Below are 25,677 nucleotides of genomic sequence, written 5' to 3' on the forward strand. Positions count from 1 at the left end.
AGCACCGCCAGCATTCAAAAGTGACCAAAACATCAGCCAGGAAGCATAGGAACTGAGAAGTGGTCTGTGGTCACCACCTGCAGAATCACTCCTGTTTTGGGGGGTGTCTTGCTAATTGCCTATAATTTCCACCTTTTGTCTATTCCATTTGCACAACAGTATGTGAAATTTATTGTCAATCAGTGTTGCTTCCTAAGTGGACAGTTTGATTTCACAAAAGTGTGATTGACTTGGAGTTACATTGTGTTGTTTAAGTGTTCCCTTTATTTTTTTGAGCAGTGTATAAGGGAGTTGTACTCCAGTCTAGTAGGTGGCGGTAATGCCAACCGCCGCTAAACGTCATAGAAGAAGAAGAAGAAGAAGGCGGTGGCAGTGAACACTGAACACTAATTTCTGCTGCAGTGTCAATTCTTAGCTAAACGCATTGTTGTCCCATTTCGGCGTCTGTACATTTCCAGGAAGTTCTAGCTAACGCGGTGCATTCATTCAATTCTGTGCATTCACCACCCGGTATCAGCTAGTAGATAGATAGATAGTTTATGTAATACTTTATTCAAACTTGACACTCAAAAATGCGCAGAAGGACAGACGGTCAAGAAGCCACTGGAGATGCTAGGACAGACAAAAAGGTAGCTATCTACTGTACTTCGCTAGGCTGCTAATCTACTAGCTTGGTTAGCTAGCGAGACAGAAATGTCGACACCACTGCCATCTCCTCTCAGATGTTCAGATCAAACTGAACTAGCTAAGTACTACCGCAAGGCATAGCTAGTAGCCTAGGTAATTACTTTACCTAGCCCTGATATTACTATCTTCCATTAACGTTACACTGATTACATGACTTAACTTACACGTGGACACAATGCGTTAGTTAAAGCCATTCCAACGCTCATTGTAGAGGCATTTTGACTGACACATGTTTATGTAACTATGGCTTTCTGACAGCTGTAAATACTAGCTAGGTAGCTTATCCACACATTGATATAACATGTTGATTATTATTCTCCTATGATAGACTGACAGACAGACTGCAGGTTCAGGAGAGACCAGTCAACAACATCGACCACAACAAGGGGCTAAAACGAGCAGATGCTGGTCGACCGTTACCTCAGTTGGAAAATGTCTCCTCCTCATCATCCTCATCCCTCCCTTTCTGAACTATGCATCATTGCAAAGAGAGGGCCAACTGTTACTGCCAGAAGGTAACCTGCTGCAAACATGAGATTCACCTTCCTGCCTCACTGACATTCACTTTCCTCTCTCAACTTTATTCTTTAATGCGTACATGAGTACAGAAGGCCAATAAAACCCTTACATTATGATTAAGATTATCAGCATTGATTAATTTGTATCTTTTTTTTTCAGATGGTGAAATTATAGATATCGGTTTAGGTCAAAAGATGCACCTGATGTGCAAAGGACAAGGACAGCCAGTTGGTAAGTCTGCTAGCTTGCCAGAAATGTCAACACAACTGTCATTTCCTCTCAGATGTAAGCCCTAACTACTCTGTTTCCTGTGTAGTCATACTGGATGCTCCCACTGGTATGTCCTCTGACATCTGGTTCCATGTACAAGAGAACGTTGCACTGCTAACCAAGGTAAGGAGAAATACAGTACATCGTTTCAGGCAACTCTGTTAATGATTCAACAGTTCTAGAAGGGTTTTATTTTTGTGGGACAAACAAATTGATGGACTACATTCCCTGACCAGAAGACGATTGTGTATAACATGGTTGCAAATCTTGTCCTGGTTCCAATGTTTTTGTGACAACTGCTGATGTGAAAAAGGCTTAAAAAATACATTTGATTGATTGATGATCCTATTTTCCCACCCACAGGTGTGCACTTATGACAGAGTGGGACTGGGGTTCAGCAAAAGAGTCCTGCAGAATGAAAGTACAGGGACGGAGAAAGTCTGGGGGATTTCAACCACTGGACAGTAAGAATCTTGTTTTCTCTATCCTGTCGTTTTAAAGTTTTACCTCTAACTGCTTGCCCCAGAATACCAAAATGAAGCAGTTATAGGCTACTCTGTCATGCAAATTTGCATCCTTTCCATCTTGTTTTTCATGCATTGTTAATGTAAAGTGTTATCTAATAGGCCTCCCGAGTGGCGCAGCGGTCTAAAGCAGTGTTAGCGGCGTCACTACAGATCCGGGTTCGATACCGGGCTGTGTCGCAGCCGGCCGCAACCAGGAGATCCACAAGGCGGCGCACAATTGGCCTAGCGTCGTCCGGGTTAGGGAGGGTTCGGCCGGCCCGGGAAGTCCTTGTCCCATCGCGCTGTAGCGACTCCTGTGGTGGGCCGGGTGCAGTGCACTCTGACACGGTCGCCAGGTGTACGGTGTTTCCTCCGACACATTGGTGTGGCTGGGTACCGGGTTATGCGAGCAGTGTGTCAAGAAGCAGTGTGGCCTGGCGGGGTCGTGTTTCGGAGGACGCATGTCTCTCGACCTTCGCCTCTCCCGAGTCCGTACGGGAGTTGCAGCGATGGGACAAGACTAACTACCAATTGGATATCACGAAATTGGGGAGAAAAGGGGGTAAAAAGTACCCCAAAAATAGTGTTACCTAATAGTCTACTACTACAGTCAAGGTAATAGGTGTTTGATGCAAGTTATTCTAAAGCCCTGATTCTCAACAAGCACACACACCATTCCTTATAAGATTTACTATTCCCCTTGGCTAAGCGCCATGTGTGGCCACCTCATGGATTGTCCAGTCAGAGACATCGGGGTCCATTGCCCTACAATCTCCCTGCCATGGCCTGCCCTGTCCTTGACTCTCCCCTAATCTCTCTGGCTGACAAAGTAACGTGTTGTTAAGCATTACATCTGTCTGAGTGATGGGTGGATGTCGTCGTGGTTGTATGTGGACGGTCAGGTCAGCATTCTCTGTTACCTTGGGATCTGGCACAGGCTAACAGCAGAGCAGGCTGTCTTCTTCTGATACAAGCAATCAATTATCCAGAATTCAATAAGCTGGCAAGCTGAGGGTTTGATGACTGTATTGCTGTCTTCTCCCTGCTGCTGCAGTGAAACCTCTTCATCCCAGCCTCTTCTCTCCAATGTTGATTTATTAGTGTAAGAGACCCAACACAACAGATGGCTGTCTGTGGGGAGCTGCATTTCACCTGATGACGATGCTCCCTCTCTCTTTTACTTTTGGATGATTTTCTGTTCTATCTGTCCTGCTTTACAAGGCAAAGGTGGGGACTTCAGGGGCTTCTTCCACTAGGCTACTTTACATTGACTGATTTCAAGGGTTTCAATGGCAGTGTTTCTGTTGTTATGGTGTAGCTGCCGACTTAGGGTTTGATGTGTTTTACTGTAAAAGCGCTTTGTGACAGCTGTGGTTGTAAAGACATACATTTGATGAATTGATTGATGTCTTTCCCCCTACAGAATGGTGGACGACCTCCACCGCCTCATCAGGTTAGCTGGTTTAGCCACGCCTTTCATCCTGGTGGGGTCTGAACTGGGCACGCTCAACGCCAGGTTCTACAGCCATATCCATGACGCGTGAGTCTCCCTGCCCACCTAGCAACGGAATCTCAATGGAAAATATAGGCTAACTCGTTTCTTTTTGCCAAACTTGCCACAAGTCAAAATATATTGAGATCACTTAGTGATAGGTTCACTCCAAAAGTTGGTTGATATGTTCATATCTCCAAAGTGGTTGTGTAGATTCAGCTTTATGCCTCTATCCCAAATGAAAGGGAAAGATTTGTACAGTTTTTGACAAACTTTGGGCATTCTCACTTTCTCATCTCTGTTTGAGTTCCTTCATCTTCCCTCTCACATTATTGACTACAGTAACTCCAGTACTTCAAAAGTATTATCACAATCTGTAGCTAGACTCAGCACTGCATCAAACCCAGGGACATCATACATTCTCTACCCTCACTCCCCACATCCCCACCAACCCCCATTTCTGAGAAACCTAGTGATTAACACGAGCAGGGAGGGATCAGCCTCCCGGCCCGAGGTGAGAGATTTAGCGTTTCATCAGCCGTGATGTGCGGCAGTTAAGAGAGTAAATTAAGTGATGGTGAGAGGATGACACCCGCAGAATAAAATATATTCCCCCCTGGATGTGGTGATGGGGTGTGGGTCCATCTGTCTGCCAGTGGGCCTGGATCAATCAGATGGACAGACAGACAATCGGGGCAGAGAAATTCTTCTCACACTCATTACGGACAGGACAGGAAGGGTATAGGGGAAGGGTCAGAACGGACACTGGAGGCCCACTTCATCACTGTTTCGTTCTCTTTTTTTCTTTCTGTGTCCTCTCTTTTTCCCACTGTGTCATCTCTCGCTCTCTTTCTCTTTCTTTTTCTCCCCCCCCTCTTCCGTCCTCAGGCAGGTGTCAGACCTTGTCCTTATTGATCCCATTCCAGAGGACATCTTTGAGGAAGACCAGTGGCAGAAGTACTGGTAAGTCACCTCGAGGAGGAGGAATGGAGGAGAGGGAGGGAAGGGAGAAAGGAGGAGCAGAGCGAGTTGGTACTACTGTGTTACTCAAGCCCTTGACTCCATCCATATTTGCTGTATGGATAGTGGATAGGATCCACTGTAGTTGATTATCTCTCTTGGACAGGAAGCAGCATTAACATGATTAATGAGGCCAAAGGAACTCATTAGTAGATCACACTCTCTTTCATCAGGAAGAAATGAGAGAGGACAATTAGGGTGGGGGAGAGATGACACACATTTTAATAATAAGTCTCTTTTTTCCCTATGCATGATTCATGTCAAGCTGTGGATAATGGACATATAACCCTATTCATATTCATTGTTCATAAATTACCATATAGGATATTATGATAATCAGGCAGGACATTAGTGAAACTGTCAGTTATTCATAGTCATCAGTAAATAGCAGTGATTTACATAACAGTATGGTAATATGCTGTAAAACAATACAGGTAAACACATGAAAATATGTAAGCTGAAAATTTGTTTGACCCTACCATTTACAATATTGCTTTTCTTTGTATCAATTGGAGGGTGAATGCTACACGCTCCCCAAGCGTAACATCTTTGAACAGCAACATTGTATTCAAAGTTATTATTCATGAACAAACACTTTCCATATGCTTTGCAAAAAAACTAAAACATTTGGTATGCGAAATTCTTGTAACTTTTCCAAAAAGTCTATGTTTTCCAAAAATTGCGCTTGGAAGATTCCTGGAATAAGCAATGAATATGCAGGAAATCTGAGGATCCTCCAAACGGTGGGATTTCTGTAAAACCTGTGAATTTTAGGAAAGTTCCAGGGATTTTCCAACCCTAGTTTTATCTCTGTTATTTCCCTCCACCAGCATCCCATTTGCTCTGTGGGGTTATATAACATTTCATTTCTTTAGTGAGATAAGAAATGAGTTGTTGAAAATGGCCTAATTTGTACGTGACTGTAAGTGGAGCCGTGTCATTTATCAGAGATATGTGTCCAATTATCCTCTGATTAATAGGCATTCATTTCATTTCCCTGCTGCCTAGCAGACTACAGTGTACTGGCTGGACATCCAATTACTCTGCAACTTAGAAATCAACCGAGGAAAGGATTGCTGCCTAAAGTAGATTTATATTATTAGTCTCTGATTTTAGATAGAAAACAAGAAATATGTAATATCAAGATTACTGAAACCATTTTTGTAGTTCTATCCGGAGCCACTGGAGTATGTGTGTATTGACATTCTTTAGAACATAATAGAAGGGCAACAACGTCCAATACAACTTAACATTCATACAACGTTGTGCGCGCACACACACACACGCCGTGATGGTACCTGAGGAGACGGTATCAGCGAGGCTGCTCTCTGCCTGGGCTCCAGAATTTACACACACACACACACACACGCTGTGATGGTACCTGAGGAGACGGTATCAGCGAGGCTGCTCTCTGCCTGGGCTCCAGAATTTACACACACACACACGCCATGATGGTACCTGAGGAGACGGTATCAGCGAGGCTGCTCTCTGCCTGGGCTCCAGAATTTACACACACACACACACGCGTGATGGTACCTGAGGAGACGGTATCAGCGAGGCTGCTCTCTGCCTGGGCTCCAGAATTTACACACACACACACGCCGTGATGGTACCTGAGGAGACGGTATCAGCGAGGCTGCTCTCTGCCTGGGCTCCAGAATTTACACATCACACACACGCCGTGATGGTACCTGAGGAGACTGTATCAGCGAGGCTGCTCTCTGCCTGGGCTCCAGAATTTACACATCACACACACGCGTGATGGTACTTGAGGAAACGGTATCAGCGAGGCTGCTCTCTGCCTGGGCTCCAGAATTTACACACACACACGCCGTGATGGTACCTGAGGAGACGGTATCAGCGAGGCTGCTCTCTGCCTGGGCTCCAGAATTTACACATCACACACACGCCGTGATGGTACCTGAGGAGACGGTATCAGCGAGGCTGCTCTCTGCCTGGGCTCCAGAATTTACACATCACACACACGCCGTGATGGTACCTGAGGAGACGGTATCAGCGAGGCTGCTCTCTGCCTGGGCTCCAGAATTTACACACACACACACGCCGTGATGGTACCTGAGGAGACGGTATCAGCGAGGCTGCTCTCTGCCTGGGCTCCAGAATTTACACATCAAAGTCCTTCTCATTAACCACGGCTCTCTCCCAAATTACTGCTGTTTTATCAGACAAAATGAATCGGCACCGTCTCCTGAGAATTTCTCCTTTTTTATTTATTATTTTATTTTATATGAACTTGAAAGTAGAGCGAGATGGAGACTAGAGTTCCCTAGCCTGGAATCCAAACTGATATGCTCTATTTCACCATTGTCTCAGTTTGGATCCCAGGCTATTTCTTTCCTTTTGGTATTTCTCCTCTGAGGCTATGAGCCAGAGATAATACTTCCTAATGAGAAATAAAGTCAGCAGAACGCCAGGAGTTAGTGGAAGGCCCTGTCTAGCCATACAGATTGCATTCATTCAGGGACATAGTTTTAGTCGGATCCCTACAGGATGAAGCGCATACAATGAGTTTGTTTTCTTTGCCCTGAAAATGGGTCTTGTGAAGTTGACCCAGTTTCATATGTACAGTATCTTCGTGTTCGCACTTGATGATAGTGTAATATATAGCAGAATCACATAAATCTGCAGGCAACCCTACACTCTCCCTAAAGTCTACACTAGACAATGGCCTACATGTAAATATAACACATTGGCATGAAGGCCAGATTCCTAATATCTACTGTAACAGTCAGTGTTTAGTGTTTTATATAGGAAGGAGATGGGGAACCATAGATACCAGACTTCATTTTATAATTGGACCTTATAACTTGTGTGTGTGAGAGACGGTGTTTGTGTGTGTGTGTGTGTGTGTGTATTAGAGTTGGTGTATTACAGAATGAATTTGTCTCTGGAAAATATTGACTCCTATTTAATATAATCCAAAACAGTGGGAAGTATTCTATTTTAATGAGCTTGTCCTTATTGTTTGTTTAATGAGCGTTTGCTTGATTGTCAAAACACCATTTTACTCTAGCTTTTCAAATGTGTTTACTCAAACTGAATCCTTTGCATCATGAAATCACTGGGGTATAACTATTTAGAAATAGGCTAATTACATTCATGATGTTGCTTATTTTCCTTATTTCAGATATTCAGGACAAAGTTGTTTTCATGTTAGTATGACCAACATCTGCCCTCCTCATAATATCAAATAGAAGAAAAGGACAGTGCCGGTTAAGGTGAGAGGAAGAGGCTTCAATTCCTAAGAAGGCGTTTACTTTAAAGGGGTAATGGTTGGTCAAACTGCAGTGTCATTATAAATGAGCAGAACCAGTGGGTCAAAGCAATGTGTCTGATGGTGTGGTGGAGGTGATGGAAGCCCCACCTGATTGTCTGTCTCTCAGCAGGCACACATGAGCTACTGTACCAGCTGGGGTGGTGGGCTTTGGCTTGGGCATGGCCCAGCTGGGGTGGTGGGCTTGGCCTGGGCATGGCCCAGCTGGGGGGTGGTCTGGTGGTGGATCAGTCTCACCGGTATGGAAACCTGAGAGTTATGAGCCCAGATGGAGACTCCATATCACATCCAGCCAGGCCCCATTCATCATCTGATCCCTCATTAGTACCCTGGGCACACTGAGGATACAGACTGTCTCAGACGGCACTGGGCACGCTGAGGATACAGACTGTCTCAGACGGCCCTGGGCACGCTGAGGATACAGACTGTCTCAGACGGCCCTGGGCACGCTGAGGATACAGACTGTCTCAGACGGCCCTGGGCACGCTGAGGATACAGACTGTCTCAGACGGCCCTGGGCACACTGAGGATACGGACTGTCTCAGACGGCCCTGGGCACACTGAGGATACGGACTGTCTCAGACGGCCCTGGGCACACTGAGGATACGGACTGTCTCAGACGGCCCTGGGCACACTGAGGATACGGACTGTCTCAGACGGCCCTGGGCACACTGAGGATACGGACTGTCTCAGACGGCCCTGGGCACACTGAGGATACGGACTGTCTCAGACGGCCCTGGGCACACTGAGGATACGGACTGTCTCAGACGGCCCTGGGCACACTGAGGATACGGACTGTCTCAGACGGCCCTGGGCACACTGAGGATACGGACTGTCTCAGACGGCCCTGGGCACACTGAGGATACGGACTGTCTCAGACGGCCCTGGGCACACTGTGTTCCTGTTTCTCTGACACTCAGACCCCCCTAGCCAGACCGCTAGCAGAGGAAGGGAGGCAGAGATAGTTTTGTTTCACTGTCCCTTTGTCAGATGATGGACTGGTGTGATGGGCTTAGATGATTCCTCTTGTTTAATTTGATTTATCAACCAAATGCTTTTCTTTTCACTTTGTTTGTTGAAAGTGTGTGTCCATCTGCGCTTTCAGTCGCAGTTTTACAGGCTGGGTAGAAGGCTGGTTCTGAAACGCATGACTAAAAAGGGACCGTCTCTAGGGTTGAAGTTGTGAGCTGCCGTTTCCAAAAATAGTCAAAGGACGTGCACGAGGTAGAATGTGACGTTATTGACAACACCTCCAATACCAGAGCTGATGTAAAGATCTTTCCATACTCTGTTGCTATGGCTATGTCTAAGTTGAGGACTGTATAGTGACAGACAGCAGTCCAGCCACTCTGCAGACCAGGCACATGTAGCAGCAGCATTCTCCTCTGAGCTCATTCACTCGGTGTGTTGCTTGCCTGTGTTCAATAATCCAGTGGAGCAAGGCCAGGCTCCAAGCCTCCCAAACCATGTCATGGGGTACTCAGGGCCCAGATAGGCAGCTTCACCAATGTGCTCTGGGAGTAGACAAGACCTAGTGGAGTGGACAGTAACACCAGGAAATATGACGTGCTCTGTTAGGATATCGATTGATGAAAATTGAAAAACCATGACTGTGCAGAGAGAGAGAGAGAGACTCTGTACAGAGAATAGCCATGTTTCTACCTCCTCTCAGCCTCTAACTGTTAGAACAGCACAGCTCCCCAGAGACAAGCAGGAGAGTCAGGAACCCCAATTAATTCTAATTGGCACCGTTGTAAGCGTAACTATTGTTGCTCCGTTCCACTAATCAAGCAGGGCTGTCTCGGGCCCCCATGTATTTCCTTCACTAGAATCTATAGTATTGACTCGGGGAGGAAGGAACTGCTGCTGGTCTGGCTGTTCTGGGTAGTACAACACTGCCACACTTTGGCCAAGTGGGGAATTGCTCATTTGGTTTAATAAAAAGGCCATCTGTCTGCAGTCATTCATTCATTCATGTCTCTAGTTTCAGTAGTTGTTCATCTCAGGAAGAATGGCACTTTGATTTCATTTACAAATGTTCGGAACTTGAATGTGACTGGAGCCCTGTATTAGAAGTATTTCCAAGTAACACTACAAGGTAGCAATGAGAATAATTCTACCTTCTGTTTGGTGTCACTGTATTTCACAGGTATCTCCCAATTAATCACTTGTAGTTTTATATTACACTTTCTTTTTGACACTTGTGTGATGAATCTCTGTTTTATACACCTGCAATAGTCCACATTTTCTCCATATTTACTTGTGTGGTACTCCTTGTTCCGTTTTCTCTCCTGTAATAGTCCCTGTTCCGTTTTCTCTCCTGTAATAGTCCTTGTTCCGTTTTCTCTCCTGTAATAGTCCTTGTTCCGTTTTCTCTCCTGTAATAGTCCATGTTCCGTTTCCTCTCCTGTAATAGTCCTTGTTCCGTTTCCTCTCCTGTAATAGTCCTTGTTCCGTTTCCTCTCCTGTAATAGTCCTTGTTCCGTTTTCTCTCCTGTAATAGTCCTTGTTCCGTTTTCTCTCCTGTAATAGTCCTTGTTCCGTTTTCTCTCCTGTAATAGTCCTTGTTCCGTTTTCTCTCCTGTAATAGTCCTTGTTCCGTTTTCTCTCCTGTAATAGTCCTTGTTCCGTTTTCTCTCCTGTAATAGTCCCTGTTCCGTTTTCTCTCCTGCAATAGTCCCTGTTCCGTTTTCTCTCCTGTAATAGTCCATGTTCCGTTTTCTCTCCTGTAATAGTCCATGTTCCGTTTTCTCTCCTGTAATAGTCCATGTTCCGTTTTCTCTCCTGTAATAGTCCATGTTCCGTTTTCTCTCCTGTAATAGTCCATGTTCCGTTTTCTCTCCTGTAATAGTCCATGTTCCGTTTTCTCTCCTGTAATAGTCCTTGTTCCGTTATCTCTCCTGTAATAGTCCATGTTCCGTTTTCTCTCCTGCAATAGTCCATGTTCCGTTTTCTCTCCTGCAATAGTCCATGTTCCGTTTTCTCTCCTGCAATAGTCCATGTTCCGTTTTCTCTCCTGCAATAGTCCATGTTCCGTTTTCTCTCCTGCAATAGTCCATGTTCCGTTTTCTCTCCTGCAATAGTCCCTGTTCCGTTTTCTCTCCTGCAATAGTCCCTGTTCCGTTTTCTCTCCTGCAATAGTCCCTGTTCCGTTTTCTCTCCTGCAATAGTCCCTGTTCCGTTTTCTCTCCTGCAATAGTCCCTGTTCCGTTTTCTCTCCTGCAATAGTCCCTGTTCCGTTTTCTCTCCTGTAATAGTCCCTGTTCCGTTTTCTCTCCTGTAATAGTCCCTGTTCCGTTTTCTCTCCTGTAATAGTCCTTGTTCCGTTTTCTCTCCTGCAATAGTCCTTGTTCCGTTTTCTCTCCTGCAATAGTCCATGTTCCGTTTTCTCTCCTGCAATAGTCCATGTTCCGTTTTCTCTCCTGCAATAGTCCATGTTCCGTTTTCTCTCCTGCAATAGTCCATGTTCCGTTTTCTCTCCTGCAATAGTCCATGTTCCGTTTTCTCTCCTGCAATAGTCCATGTTCCGTTTTCTCTCCTGCAATAGTCCATGTTCCGTTTTCTCTCCTGCAATAGTCCTTGTTCCGTTTTCTCTCCTGCAATAGTCCTTGTTCCGTTTTCTCTCCTGCAATAGTCCTTGTTCCGTTTTCTCTCCTGCAATAGTCCATGTTCCGTTTTCTCTCCTGCAATAGTCCATGTTCCGTTTTCTCTCCTGCAATAGTCCATGTTCCGTTTTCTCTCCTGCAATAGTCCATGTTCCGTTTTCTCTCCTGCAATAGTCCATGTTCCGTTTTCTCTCCTGCAATAGTCCATGTTCCGTTTTCTCTCCTGCAATAGTCCATGTTCCGTTTTCTCTCCTGCAATAGTCCTTGTTCCGTTTTCTCTCCTGTAATAGTCCTTGTTCCGTTTTCTCTCCTGTAATAGTCCTTGTTCCGTTTTCTCTCCTGTAATAGTCCTTGTTCCGTTTTCTCTCCTGTAATAGTCCTTGTTCCGTTTTCTCTCCTGTAATAGTCCTTGTTCCGTTTTCTCTCCTGTAATAGTCCTTGTTCCGTTTTCTCTCCTGTAATAGTCCATGTTCCGTTTTCTCTCCTGTAATAGTCCATGTTCCGTTTTCTCTCCTGTAATAGTCCATGTTCCGTTTTCTCTCCTGTAATAGTCCATGTTCCGTTTTCTCTCCTGCAATAGTCCTTGTTCCGTTTTCTCTCCTGCAATAGTCCTTGTTCCGTTTTCTCTCCTGCAATAGTCCATGTTCCGTTTTCTCTCCTGCAATAGTCCATGTTCCGTTTTCTCTCCTGCAATAGTCCATGTTCCGTTTTCTCTCCTGCAATAGTCCTTGTTCCGTTTTCTCTCCTGCAATAGTCCTTGTTCCGTTTTCTCTCCTGCAATAGTCCTTGTTCCGTTTTCTCTCCTGCAATAGTCCATGTTCCGTTTTCTCTCCTGCAATAGTCCATGTTCCGTTTTCTCTCCTGCAATAGTCCATGTTCCGTTTTCTCTCCTGCAATAGTCCATGTTCCGTTTTCTCTCCTGCAATAGTCCATGTTCCGTTTTCTCTCCTGCAATAGTCCTTGTTCCGTTTACTCTCCTGCAATAGTCCATGTTCCGTTTTCTCTCCTGCAATAGTCCATGTTCCGTTTTCTCTCCTGCAATAGTCCATGTTCCGTTTTCTCTCCTGCAATAGTCCATGTTCCGTTTTCTCTCCTGCAATAGTCCATGTTCCGTTTTCTCTCCTGCAATAGTCCATGTTCCGTTTTCTCTCCTGCAATAGTCCATGTTCCGTTTTCTCTCCTGCAATAGTCCATGTTCCGTTTTCTCTCCTGCAATAGTCCTTGTTCCGTTTTCTCTCCTGCAATAGTCCTTGTTCCGTTTTCTCTCCTGCAATAGTCCATGTTCCGTTTTCTCTCCTGCAATAGTCCATGTTCCGTTTTCTCTCCTGCAATAGTCCATGTTCCGTTTTCTCTCCTGCAATAGTCCATGTTCCGTTTTCTCTCCTGCAATAGTCCATGTTCCGTTTTCTCTCCTGCAATAGTCCATGTTCCGTTTTCTCTCCTGTAATAGTCCATGTTCCGTTTTCTCTCAGGTTGATGTTTATTTTCATGAATCTTGCCCAGGAGGCAGAACTGACCCATTTCCACTAGATGGGCCAGCTGCAAAGTTAAAATTGGCTGTATTGTAAAAATGTATGAAAACCAACATGTACTTTTTGGATGTAATTTATGGTCAGGGTTAGGCATTAGACTTAACAGTGTGGTTAGGGTTATGTTTAAAATAAGATTGTATGAATTTGTGGCTGTGCCAGCTAGTGACCACTCTGCAGAGTTGCCTCCAGGGCAAGATTCATGACAATAAAATGCCAACCTGTGTAATTGTCCATGTTCTGTGTTCTCTCCTAGTCATGTAATAGAACATGTTCTACATCCTAGCCTACGTAATAGTCCCTTTTCTGTGTTCTAATGTAATTGTCCGTGTTCTGTGTTCTCTCCTAGTCATGTAATAGAACATGTTCCACGTTCTACTCGTGTAATAGTCTATTTTGTCCGTGAGCTCCCTCTCAGGTAATGGAGGCCCTGCATATGGAATGACATGCTAATGAGGCAGGGCCCTCTTATCTTGTCGGGGGGCCAAATTCCGACAGTGAATTGCGACAGTTGTAACAAAAGTAACAGAGCGTCTATTCAGCCTGCACTAATCCAGATGGGAAAGTCAAACAGCAGAAAGTCCGCCGCACAAACTCATTTCACCACGTTATTAATTTAGATATTGCCTTGCCGCTCCTGAGGAGGAAGGGGAAAGAAGAGCCCTCTGAAATGACCAACATGGCTGAGGCGTTTTGCACATGGTTCCTCCACTCCCTCCCCTCTTATCGCCTTAATTCATCCCGCCAATCTGGGCTGTCTTTACCCGCTAAATTTCCCTTTGACACGCATGCCTTCCCTCGCATAATCCTCCCTCCCGGGCAGAATTAAAAATGGAGGGAATAAGAAGGAACAGGACAGGTGGCTGGAGAATCTTTGAAATAATGCGACAGACAGACAGACAGAGCAATGATTTGACCAGATTCAAACAGGGGCTGATAAAGTTAAGGGAGAGGAAAAGGTGACAGGTGGAAATGTGTGGAGACAGAGCAGTCCCTAAAGAGCCAGGTTATAAGAGTCCATTCTAAATTGTGGGGCGAGAATGACTTCAGGGGTGAAATAGTGGCAAGGAAGATGATAATGTCAAAATGTCAGTCTTTAAATGTCTGATTTGAAGAAGAAAAATGGTCTGTGAAGCTGAAATTGAGACAGGTAGCAGCAACTATTTTCCTGTCTGCTGCCACCATTAAACTTTTGTCTATTTGTGACCTCTTCCTAACAGCCCTGCTACAATACAGCCGTTAGGGATCCGGCATTGCCATCAGCCATTTTGGTTGGTTGCTGTGTAGCAGGTAGAACGTCCCATTGACGGCACGTGTATTGTTGCTGAAGTTTAAGACTGGAAGACTGTTAACATTTGTTTCTCCAAATACCTGAGGCCCAATCAGGTTACAGCCTCGTCTAGACATCAGGCTACTGCCTCGTCTAGACATCAGGCTACTGCCTCGTCTAGACATCAGGCTACTGCCTCGTCTAGACATCAGGCTACTGCCTCGTCTAGACATCAGGCTACTGCCTCGTCTAGACATCAGGCTACTGCCTCGTCTAGACATCAGGCTACTGCCTCGTCTAGACATCACGCCACATCCTTATAAGGATTTACATCCTTTGACAAAACTTTATCGCATCACGTGGGAAATAACAAGCCAATGTCGACTTGCGGTGAAAGCTGTGGGGTGAGCACTTTGGGTCGGGGGGGGGGGGGGTGCACTCTAGGTTGAGGCCTGGCTGGAGGCTGTGGGCCTGACTAGCACTGTGGGGTGAGCTGAGGCCTGGGCCTTGGGGCTGTGGGCCTAGCAGTTGGGTGAGGGCTGTGGGGATAACTGTGAGGTTCAGAGCAGTGGGGTGGGTTGGCTGAGAGCTAGGGCTGGGGGTGCACTGAGGGCAAGGGCTCAGGGCTTTGGGTGGTCTGAGATGGGTGGGCTGAACACTAGGGGTGGGGGGCTGAGCACTGGTTGTTGGGTGGCGGGGGGGGGCAGCTGTGAGGCGGACGCCACTTGATTGGGCTCTGCAGGCTGAGACCAGCCAATTCAAAGCACCAGTGAGCCGAGACCGATTGGCCCTCCTGAGTTACAAAATCCCAGCGCTGCTCTCCTCATTTGCCCCAAAAAATATCTCTCATTCTCTCCTGTCAAAACGTCTGTTAGAGAAAGTTTAGGATTTTGGCTGAAAATACATATTTATTAATATCATATTTCGAATGAATATTCCCAATAGGTCTGTTTTTAGACCGATGCGACATTGTCTATATGTAACACTGTTGTAACCAAGATTGTTCAGAATAAACACATCGCTATGATGTTGTAGTTGAAACTAAGGTCAAGGACTCTGCTAGCCTCATCTCTCCCCTGTAATCTCTCAGCTTAGAGGGCTTATTGCTGCTGGCCTAAAGAACAGTGAAACACAGCCTAAAGAACTGTGAAACACAGCCTAAAGAACAGTGAAACACAGCTTAAAAAACAGTGAAACACAGCCTAAAGAACAGTGAAACACAGCCTAAAGAACAGTGAAACACAGCCAAAAGAACAGTGAAACACAGCCTAAAGAACAGTGAAACACAGCCTAAAGAACAGTGAAACACAGCTTAAAGAACAGTGAAACACAGCTTAAAGAACAGTGAAACACAGCTTAAAGAACAGTGAAACACAGCTTAAAGAACAGTGAAACACAGCCTAAAGAACAGTGAAACACAGCCTAAAGAACAGTGAAACACAGCCTAAAGAACAGTGAAACACAGCCTAAAGAACAGTGAAACACAGCCTATAGAACAGTGAAACACAGCCTAAAGAACAGTGAAACACAGCCTAAAGAACAGTGAAACACAGCCTAAAGAACAGTGAAACACAGCCTAAAGAACAGTGAAACACTGCCTAGCCAAGGGCTGTTTTCTAATCATATTGCATGCATTGTTCTATAATCATACACCATTCTTGTCAGTTTTGAAATATTGCAATTGGGGATCATTTAATATCAGGATTGGACATCCATTTAAATTATTGTCTGTTAAAGGAAGAGGCATGCAATTACACTGAACAAACATTTAAACACAACAATTTTACTGAGTAACAGTTTATATAAGGTAATCAGTCAATTGAAATAAATGGATCAGAAAACCAGTCAGTATCTGGTGTGACCGCCATTTGCCTCATGCAGCGCAACACATCTCCTTCGCATAGAGTTGATCAGGCAGATTGTGGCCTGTGGAATGTTGTCCCACTCCTCTTCAATGGCTGTGTGAAGTTCCTGGATATTAGCGGGAACTGGAATCCAGAGCATCCCGAACATGTTGAATGGGGGACATGTCTGGTGAGTATGCAGGCAATTGAAGAACAGGGACTTTTTTAGCTTCCAGAAGTTGTGTACAGATCCTTGCGACATGGGGCTGTGCATTATCATGCTGAAATATGATGTTGATAGCGGAAGATCAATTGCACGACAACGGGTCTCAGGATCTTGTCACGGTATCTCTGCATTCAAATTGCCATTGATAAAATGCAATTGTATTCATTTTCCGTAGCTTATACCTGCTCTTACCATAACCCCACCGACATCACAATGGGGCACTCTGTTCACAACGTTGATATCAGCAAACCGCTCGCCCACACGACGCCATACACGCTGTCTGCCATCTGCCCGGTACAGTTGAAACCGAGATTCATCTGTGAAGAGCACACTTCTCCAGTGGCCATTGAAGGTGTGCATTTGCCCACTGAAGTCGGTTAAGATGCCAAACTACATTCAGGGCAAGATCCCGGTGAACACAAGCACGTAAATGAACTTCTGAGACGGTTTCTGACAGTTTTCAAAAATTGTACGCTCTCTCAACTTGCGACATCTGTGGCATTGTGTTGAGTGACAACTGCACATTTTAGAGTGGCCCTTTATTGTGCACCTGCGTAATGATAATGCTGTTTAATCAACTTCTTGATTATCTTGGCAAAGGAGAAATATTCCCTAACAGGGATGTAAACAAATTTGTTCAGAAAATTTGAGAGAAATAAGATTTTTGTGCATATGGAACAATTCTGGGATTTTTCTATTTCAGCTCATGAAACACGGGACCAGCACTTTACATGTTGTGTTTATATTTTTGTTCAGTGTATATTAAGAAATGTTTTGCACAAACGTTTTCAAATATATTGATTTAGGACATTGGTGCCCGCAACAAAACAAAAAAAGTAATAATAAAAGTAATATGCATGACGTCTCTGAGTCAGGTAGTTGTTGGGCTGGTGTTGCTAAGCTTTTCATTCCTGACAATCTGATGATGTGTGTTTGTCTCTAGGTACAGTACGTGTGTCTGTTGTGTATTTGTCTCTCTAGGTACAGTCACATGTTGTGTTCTGATTCTCTATAGTTAGTCACATGTTGTGTTCTGTGTTTCTATAGTTAGTCACATGTTATGTTCTGTGTGTCTCTATAGTTAGTCACATGTTGTTGTGTCTGTAGGTACAGTCAGCTGGTGCCATCCCTCCAAGCCATGCAATTCTCAGCTGCCACAGGCATCAGCCGCATCCTCATCATTCTGGGGCTGCTAAAGCCAGCCATCATGGGCGACAACATCGCTGAAGACCTCATACAGAGACAGGTGAGTCTGACTGAAACATCGCTGAAGACCTCATACAGAGACAGGTGAGTCTGACTGAAACATCGCTGAAGACCTCATACAGAGACAGGTGAGTCTGACTGAAACATCGCTGAAGACCTCATACAGAGACAGGTGAGTCTGACTGAAACATCGCTGAAGACCTCATACAGAGACAGGTGAGTCTGACTGAAACATCGCTGAAGACCTCATACAGAGACAGGTGAGTCTGACTGAAACATCGCTGAAGACCTCATACAGAGACAGGTGAGTCTGACTGAAACATCGCTGAAGACCTCATACAGAGACAGGTGAGTCTGACTGAAACATCGCTGAAGACCTCATACAGAGACAGGTGAGTCTGACTGAAACATCGCTGAAGACCTCATACAGAGACAGGTGAGTCTGACTGAAACATCGCTGAAGACCTCATACAGAGACAGGTGAGTCTGACTGAAACATCGCTGAAGACCTCATACAGAGACAGGTGAGTCTGACTGAAACATCGCTGAAGACCTCATACAGAGACAGGTGAGTCTGACTGAAACATCGCTGAAGACCTCATACAGAGACAGGTGAGTCTGACTGAAACATTGCTGAAAACCTCAAGGCGTCAGGTCCATCTTAAAGACCAAATGAACATATCTGGGGTCAGGTCAACAGCTCGTATGTTCTCAATGTCTTATTTTTAAACCATGCATTTGAATGTGTGATTTTAATGTGCCTCAATATACCTGCTGACGCCAGAAATGAAATGCCCTATTCTGTTATTGGGCAGGAGGAGATGTCCAGGTGTGATGGTCCAACCTTGTTGTGTTGGAGAAAAATCTCTAACATAGCCACGGGATGGAGCTAGTGGTAGAGTAATGATCGTTCCTCAGGAGGAGAGAGAGAGGGGAGAGGGAGAGAGGGGGGACTGTGACTATTGATAACTGTTCCAGGTTAAAGTCTGAATGGTTTGTGAAAATATCTTGTTTCTATTTCCTGGAACTCACTTTTTGATAGCAACAGAGATTTCAGCTTTTGAAATACTACAGTTACCAAGGAGATAAGGACATCAAGTGAGTCATTTTGCTTCAATTGTAGGGAAAGAGAAACGGTTGGAGAGAGACAAGTGAAGATTATAATGCACACACACATTTACTTTCAGGCCATGGTCCAATGTTATCATATGTCTTTGTGTTCTCAGAAGTACCTCCTCAGTAACCCAGCCCACCAGAGCAGTGCTGTAGATGAACATTTCTTCCTGAATGAAAGTGCTTCTCAAGTCAGGTGAGACCAACATACAGTACATGTGAATGTGATATCAAGCTGTCATCACACAATCATTTTGGATATGCTCTACAGTATATCCAAAATGTACAAGTGTAAAAGCAAACTTATTTTGAGATTTGTATGTAATGTTTTGATAATCTTTCAGGGAAATCTCCAAATTCAAACCCCTCTCCAGTAGGACTTCTGTGAGTGTGATTATTGGGGATTCTTTTGATGAGCAAATTCCTGCTCCTCTAAACCAAGTGAGTAGTGTACAACCTTCCTCCCTCCATTAGTCTGTCTAGTGGCTGGCCCAATTCCATCTCTCAATCTTCACCCTGAAGTGTGTACTCATGGGTAGGGTTGAAAAAATCCTAGAACTTTCAAGGTAGCAGGTAGCTGACTAGTGGTGGCTATTCAGCAGCCTGATGGTCTGGGCCTAGAAGCTATTGTATGTATGTTCGTTTTAGCCATGAAGCTCCTGTACTGCCCTCGTCTGATTCGTCAAGCGGGTGGCTGAGGTTCCTTGATGGGACTGTTGATGAGAATGGGGGCGTGCCCAGCTTGGTTCCTCCTGAAGTCCACAATCACCTCTTTTGTTTTGCTGACGTTGAGGGAGGGGTTGTTCACCTGGCACCACACCGTCAGAGTGCCTACCTCCTCCCTGTAGGGCGTCTTGTCGTTGTTGGTAATCAGGCCTACTACTGTCGTGTCATCAGCACACTTGATGATGGAGTTGGAACTGTGTGAGGCCACGCAGTCGTGGGTATACAGGGAGTACAGGAGGAGACTAATAAGATGCACCCTTGTGGGGCCCCCATGTGGAGGAGGTACTGTTGCATACCTTCACCACCTTGGGGCGGCCCGTCAGGAAGTCCAGGACCCAGTTGCATAGGGAGGAGTTAAGCCCCAGGGCTGTGAGCTCAGGGGGCGCTATGGTATTGAAGGCTGAGCTGAACAGCATAGGAAAATATTCCAGTCCACGTGATCAAAACAGTCTTGAAGCATGGATTCTGATTGGTCAGACCAGCGGTGTACATACCTGACCACCAGAACTTTCCTCTTGAGTCTTTGTTTGTAGGTGGGGAAGAGCAAAATGGAGTCATGGTCAGATTTGCCAAAAGGAGGACAGGAGATGTCCTTATACCCGTGTTAATGTGTTGATAGTAATTCGGAAGCACGGTTCTCAAATTACTTTTGTTAAAGTTCTCCGCGACAATGAACGCTGCCTCCGGGTACTCGGTCTCCAGTTTATTCAGGGTCCAATGAAGATCTTTGAGAGCTTTTTTGGTGTCAGTTTAGGGCGGGATGTACACAAAAGTAGCGATAATCCCTGAAAACTCTCGGACGGTAAAAAGGGTGACATTTGACCAAGTAGTCCAAGTTGGGAGTGCAGAAGCTCGCAAGTTTCTGTAAGTGTTCCTCGTCGCACTACTTGTTATTGATCATAAAGCAGAGCCCTCTTCCTATCTGCTTGATGAACTGTCAAACACGCTGGTTGTATATAATCTGTTTGGATGTGGGAGGAAAGCCAGGTCTCAGAAAAACAGAGTATGTTGCAGAATCTGATGTCCCTCTGGAAGGAGATCCTCGCTCTGAGTTCATCAATTTTATTCACTAATGGTTGAACATTGGAGAGTAGTATGCTCGGTAATGGAGGACGGGTCACCCAGCGTCTCAATCTCACTAAGACCCTCCCACATCTGCCTCTCCATCTGTGTCTATTTCCTGCTCTCCGGTAGGACTCCCAGGCAACCCGGCGCCTCACTGAAGAACATAGACCATTGTTCCGCCGTCTTTGGGAAGGTCAGGTGGACGGTGTGACTACCAAGCGATTCAAATTCCAATAGTTCTACCTGGGGGGTATGAAGTAATGCACAAAACAAACTGAGTAAGATTTTTTTTAGAAAAAGAAACCTGCAATGTTTTGTATGAGCTCGAGGCAATGCACCATTCGTCGCTGCCATCTTAGCCAACGACTGCACTAGTTCTGGGGGACTGCACTACTGCACACTTCGGGGAGAAAGGGGATGGATGGAATTGGGATAATGCATATTGACTGTTTCTCACAGGGCCCTCAAACTAACTCAAATGAACATTGACTGACTGTATGTGCTTCCATATCAGGTGGTGGCCCAGCTTCAGAAGACGTTACTGGAGCAGACCTACCCCTCGGCCAACCAGATCCATGTTAAAGGAGGGGACCGCAGGATGATCTACAAGAGGCCGTCTGTTGTTAGCAAGCATCTGTCGAAGCTGGTGTCCCAACGGCAGTCCAAACAGCAGAGCCAATGACCATAGAGATCTATAGAAGACATCTAGTTCATATGCTCTAATTTCAAGGTTTAAATTCTGTGCCAGTGACACACTGATTCTGCTGCCAAATGTCTCAACTACACTCACAACTGGAAGATGAAGACATATGTCAGAGGTTCCATGTTTAGTTTTTTTCCAGTGATGATTTTTGACAGGAACACATGTCAAGGAACATATGTCCACACATTAAACCGGTTTCAATCGATTGATTTATTTTTTGTATACTTTATTACAAATATCAGACAGTTTTGCCTTAATGTATGTAAATAAATAATAAAGTCTTCTTAATTTGTGTCTGTGTTAACTCTACTATCTTTCTGGGATCTAGTCAGTCTGTAAAGCTGCAGCGTTATAGATCCCATGATAGAAAGTAAACGTGACGATGTAAAAGTAATCTCAGATTGAGCCGACATATGCAGCGTTTACCGCGAATGCTGTCTCCTCTAAAGCGGGAACATTGACTTTAAATTTGATTCACGCTGTAAAGCTGAATTTCCGTGATGTGGATTGAACAGATCACTCTGTCCCTTATATCTAATGTACACATCCACTACACTGGTACTGTGTTGTAGCTTTGAAAGAAAAGACCAAACATCATTGGATTATCCTGAGGATTTAAGTTTAATTATGACACCACATCAAAATAAAAATTATTTCCAACAGTTCTGGAATTTTCTTCCATCCATATACATGCATAGCAACAACGTTTGTTTAAGAAACTTTTTTTCTCCCATAATTAGGACATTGGAATGATTATTTTACACCAGTATCCCCCGTCAACCAACCTCCCCACCCAGCTTGTCCATCATCAACAGCAATAAATGTAATTCTTGTACAATTTTTTTCCCTCAAATATATGCAGTCCCCCTCTCATAATACTGCTTTCAGTAATGTTCCCTCATTTACAAAGTATTGCATCGACAGCAAATTTTAAAAAGGGAGACCAAAGTGTAGTTCAGCAAACAGAAATATGAGTACTATACAACAATGTTGCCATCCTCCTGAAAACATCCACGTCTGAGTTGAAGAAAAGAGACAGGGACACAGCCACATACGTATGCTAAGCCAAGTGTATGCCAAAACAGAAGATGCAGCTGGATTGTACCTGGCTATCCCAGCTAAGGGTTAAGGCCAAGAATCAGAGTCATGAATAGCAAAGCTGCAAATGACATTTAGGCATATACAAAAACTGTTACAGCAAATAAGAATAGACAAGTGCTTCAGTAGCTATTTTGTGTCTAAAATGCATCTCATTTGTATTCTATCGTTTCATTGAGCCTACATTACAGTGTAAACAATATGTGTGCTACACAAGAATGACTATACAATAACATTACAAACAACTCTGATATAAATTTCATTTGAATTTTAAATTAAGATCACTACTATTAATACTGATTGTAAAATAAATAAATGAGAAAGTGGCACCAATATTACTCTGGATTCATTTTTTCTTTTTTTTTCTTTTTTAACCAATGATTTGCAATGAGGTGTTAAAATGATGAAAGAAGAAGCTTCTCTTGATTGTCCACAAGCAGCGTTTAGAACTGCGTGAGTGATGCATTATTCCAGACACGACAGTGTACCCAAACAGAAAAAAGGGGAGTGGGAAGGGACAGGAAAACTAAACAGGAACTAGTTCATTTCACATGCTCCGCAGCATGTGACGAACAGTAAAACTTCTTATGGGTAATAAAGTTTGATAGGTTGTTGAATTGGATGTCACAGAGGCGGCAGTACTTCCCGCTGCCCGGAGCCTGGGACGTCCCATTCAAACCCTTTGTCACTGTGGGCACCGTCTCCTCGGTCGCAGACTTGGACGCGGGCGACACGTTCTCGTTGGAGTCGGACGGGTTCTCCGCGCCCCACGTGGGTGAGGGGTGGCCTTCTTGCTGCTGGGGATTGTGGGATTGGTTATCCTGGTTGGTTGGGACGGGCCCCGATCCCGAGCGCTCCTCTGGCTTGTGACCGCCATTGACTATCACCATGCCCCTGTTTTTGGGCAGCAGGGGCAGTGGCTCTTTGCTGGGGAGTGGGCAGCCGTTGGCAGCAGGCTGCTCTCTCCCCGTCTCTGGTCCCCCTCCATTAGTGCTCTGCTCCTGCTCGCTGCTCACCTCTCTCTCGCCCTGCATGACCAGCCCGCCGGCCACGTAATCGGTCGGCTTTATCCCGAAGTAGGGCGATATTTGCTCGGCGCCTTTCATCTTCTTTATTGCGCCGGGATAAAGGCAGTGGGGCAGAAACATGTTCTCGTCTTTAGTCGGGATGAGCTGAGCCTCGCTGAAGGGCTTGAGACCCGGCACTGGGCCCATGTGAGGGGGGAACATTCCACCCCCGTTCTGCACAATCATTTTATCGTTGCCGTTCTTCTCACATGGGCTCTTATCGTAGGCGTCATCAGGATTACTGCCTTCACTCTTCACCACGTCTGGGAACATGGTCTCACCACCGTGCTGCTGGGTGGCTGTGGCTGTTGTCACAGGGCAAAAGTTCTGTTTATGCGCTAGGTAGTTCTCCACTTTGTTAAAACTGATCTTGCACACTGTACATTCGTGATAGTCTAACAGTCTTTTGGGGGAGTTGGGCGATGTCTTGTCATTGGGGATGGGCGAGCACTTTTTGCTGAGATCGATGGGTGCGTCCAGCTCCTGCTGGTCCATAGTGGCATTACTATTGGGGGCCATGATAGACTTGGTGACGGTGAGGGAAGCCTCCAGGTGTTTGGGGACCATCCCTGGGAAGACGTCACAGCGAGGGTGAAAGCGGTCGGCCAGGCTCTCCACCGCCTCCTGGGACGTACAGGGGTTCGCCATAGGAGGGACCCCCAGGAACCCTGGCTGCCCAATGGAGGGTCCTCTCGGGTCCTGGTCTGGGAGACACATCTCGTACATCTTCCTGCGCTTGCGGGTCCTCATGGTCCTCTGCATGGAGGGAACCTTGTTGGCGGACATGCGTTTCATGGGGGGGTCGTGACGCGTAGCACAATAGTACTGCTTGTGGACCATGTAGGTCTCGTGGCGGCTAAAGGTGATATTGCAGGCCGCACAGGAAGTCTGGTTGGGGTCGTTGACGTCAGTCTCCACCAGAGGCGTGTCAGTGGGGCTCTTCCCCTCCACCGCCTGCTGCTTCCCGTTCAGCCTCTCCTCTACGCCGGTCGGGGTGGTGGATACCTTCTTCACCTGCCCCGGGAGCTCCTTCTCTGGGCCAGGGCCTTTCACTGCCCCTCCTGCATTGATCATGTCCAGAACACTCTGAGAGTTGACTGACAAACAGGCCGACTGCATCAGGTGGCTGTCGGTGACCTCAGACGGGTGGCATCCGGTGAGCATACTGACTGAGCTGTGGCCGCTGTTGGGGCTCACGGCCTTGTCTGAGATGCTGGAGAAGTCAGGCGACTTGGTCATGTGCTGCCAACGACTGTTACAGTAGTGCTTTTTGTGGACCAGGTAGTTTTCCAGGTTGTTGAAGGTGATATTGCATTCGAAACACGTGGCCCCTTTGGGGATGAGGGGGCTGTAGATCACCGGAGGGTAGACCGTGTTCCCTCCGTGGCGTAGCCTCCGGTGCACCAGCTCTGACATTTTAGCCAGAATCTCAGAAGCCTGCGGGACGACAGAAATGTCTTGGGAGAAAGCGAACTGGGACAGGAAGGGCCCCATAGGGTAGGTGGGGCCCATGTTATGCTGAACAGGAGAGGAGGCCAAGCGGGGGCTGGAGGGCTCAGATTTGATCCGGGTGTAGGAGAAGCTGGCCTTACTGCCCGGATGGCTACCGTCCCCCTTCAACCCTGACAGCATGGGCTTTTTCTCAGCCTTCTCCAGCTCGCTGTCAGTGGTGGCGTCCTTGCTGAGGGATCCTTTGGGACTCTGGAGAGCTTCCTTCCGGTTGGCCAGCTCGACACGGGCCGCCGCCTGCTGCAGGGCTTCCTCCGCTCCCCTGGGGGAGTGCTCGCTGTCGCTCTCCCTGTGAAGTTTGCTGCCACCGCCGTGGCCATGGTGGCTGTGTAAGTCCTGATGCTGCAATAGTTCCCTGTGGTTCTGAAAGCTGATATGGCAGTGATTGCATCTGAAGGCTGCCTGTGACAGGTGAGAGAGGATGTGATGTTGGAATGTAATAAGAGAATCCGCCGTGTAGTTACAGATTGTGCATTTCAAGCTGGTGCCAGGGGGGAGCGTCTCTTCCATTTTGACACCTGTTAGGGAGATAAAAGGACACTATTGAGATTCCTCGTCGCCTTCCCACTCTGCCTTAATGTTAACTACGGCTACGATCAAAACCTGATGCATTATGCCAAGCTTACTCCCAACCCTCCTGATTTCTGGTTGGGCTGAAAGCTAAACTGTCAACTGCTTAAGCTGACAGGGGGATGTGTATATTTATGGAGCTAAGAGTAGTAGTTCACTTTTCCAATTATTTTACCTGACTAATGTGAAACTGACATTGTCTTATTGTCAAGCAATACTTTTCATTACAAAACCGAATACTAAAATGACTGAAAAATATTAAAGTTATACTGTTCTGTACTACTCAACATAATTAAATAATACATAGGATTACCTTTAATGATAAGCACAACATCACTCAATGGTGAGATACTACTA

At 45.8% G+C, this 25,677-nt stretch overlaps 2 protein-coding genes across 2 annotated transcripts in view; one reads left to right on the forward strand and one right to left on the reverse strand.

Moving 5' to 3' along the window:
* The first annotated feature begins 349 nt into the window (after nucleotides 1–349).
* si:dkey-122a22.2 (uncharacterized) lies at nucleotides 350–21,368 on the forward strand. Its single transcript, XM_055925591.1, has 11 exons — nucleotides 350–629; nucleotides 1,016–1,202; nucleotides 1,366–1,437; nucleotides 1,523–1,599; nucleotides 1,840–1,940; nucleotides 3,406–3,522; nucleotides 4,363–4,437; nucleotides 17,371–17,509; nucleotides 18,696–18,778; nucleotides 18,927–19,023; nucleotides 20,888–21,368. The coding sequence occupies exons 1-11, from the start codon at nucleotides 573–575 to the stop codon at nucleotides 21,053–21,055; spliced, it is 1,173 nt and encodes a 390-aa protein (XP_055781566.1). The 5' UTR covers nucleotides 350–572; the 3' UTR covers nucleotides 21,056–21,368.
* Nucleotides 21,369–21,678: 310 nt separating this feature from the next.
* Nucleotides 21,679–25,677, reverse strand: part of LOC129857384 (zinc finger protein ZFPM2-like) — a 109,958-nt gene continuing 105,959 nt past the window's right edge. The window contains exon 7 of the mRNA XM_055925590.1: nucleotides 21,679–25,268. Within this exon, the coding sequence (XP_055781565.1) occupies nucleotides 22,717–25,268 (2,552 nt within the window). The 3' untranslated portion in view covers nucleotides 21,679–22,716. The remainder of the gene's footprint in view (nucleotides 25,269–25,677) is intronic.

Source organism: Salvelinus fontinalis, chromosome 6 (assembly GCF_029448725.1).
Source record: "Salvelinus fontinalis isolate EN_2023a chromosome 6, ASM2944872v1, whole genome shotgun sequence".
In the NCBI taxonomy this organism is placed as follows: Eukaryota; Metazoa; Chordata; class Actinopteri; order Salmoniformes; family Salmonidae; genus Salvelinus; species Salvelinus fontinalis.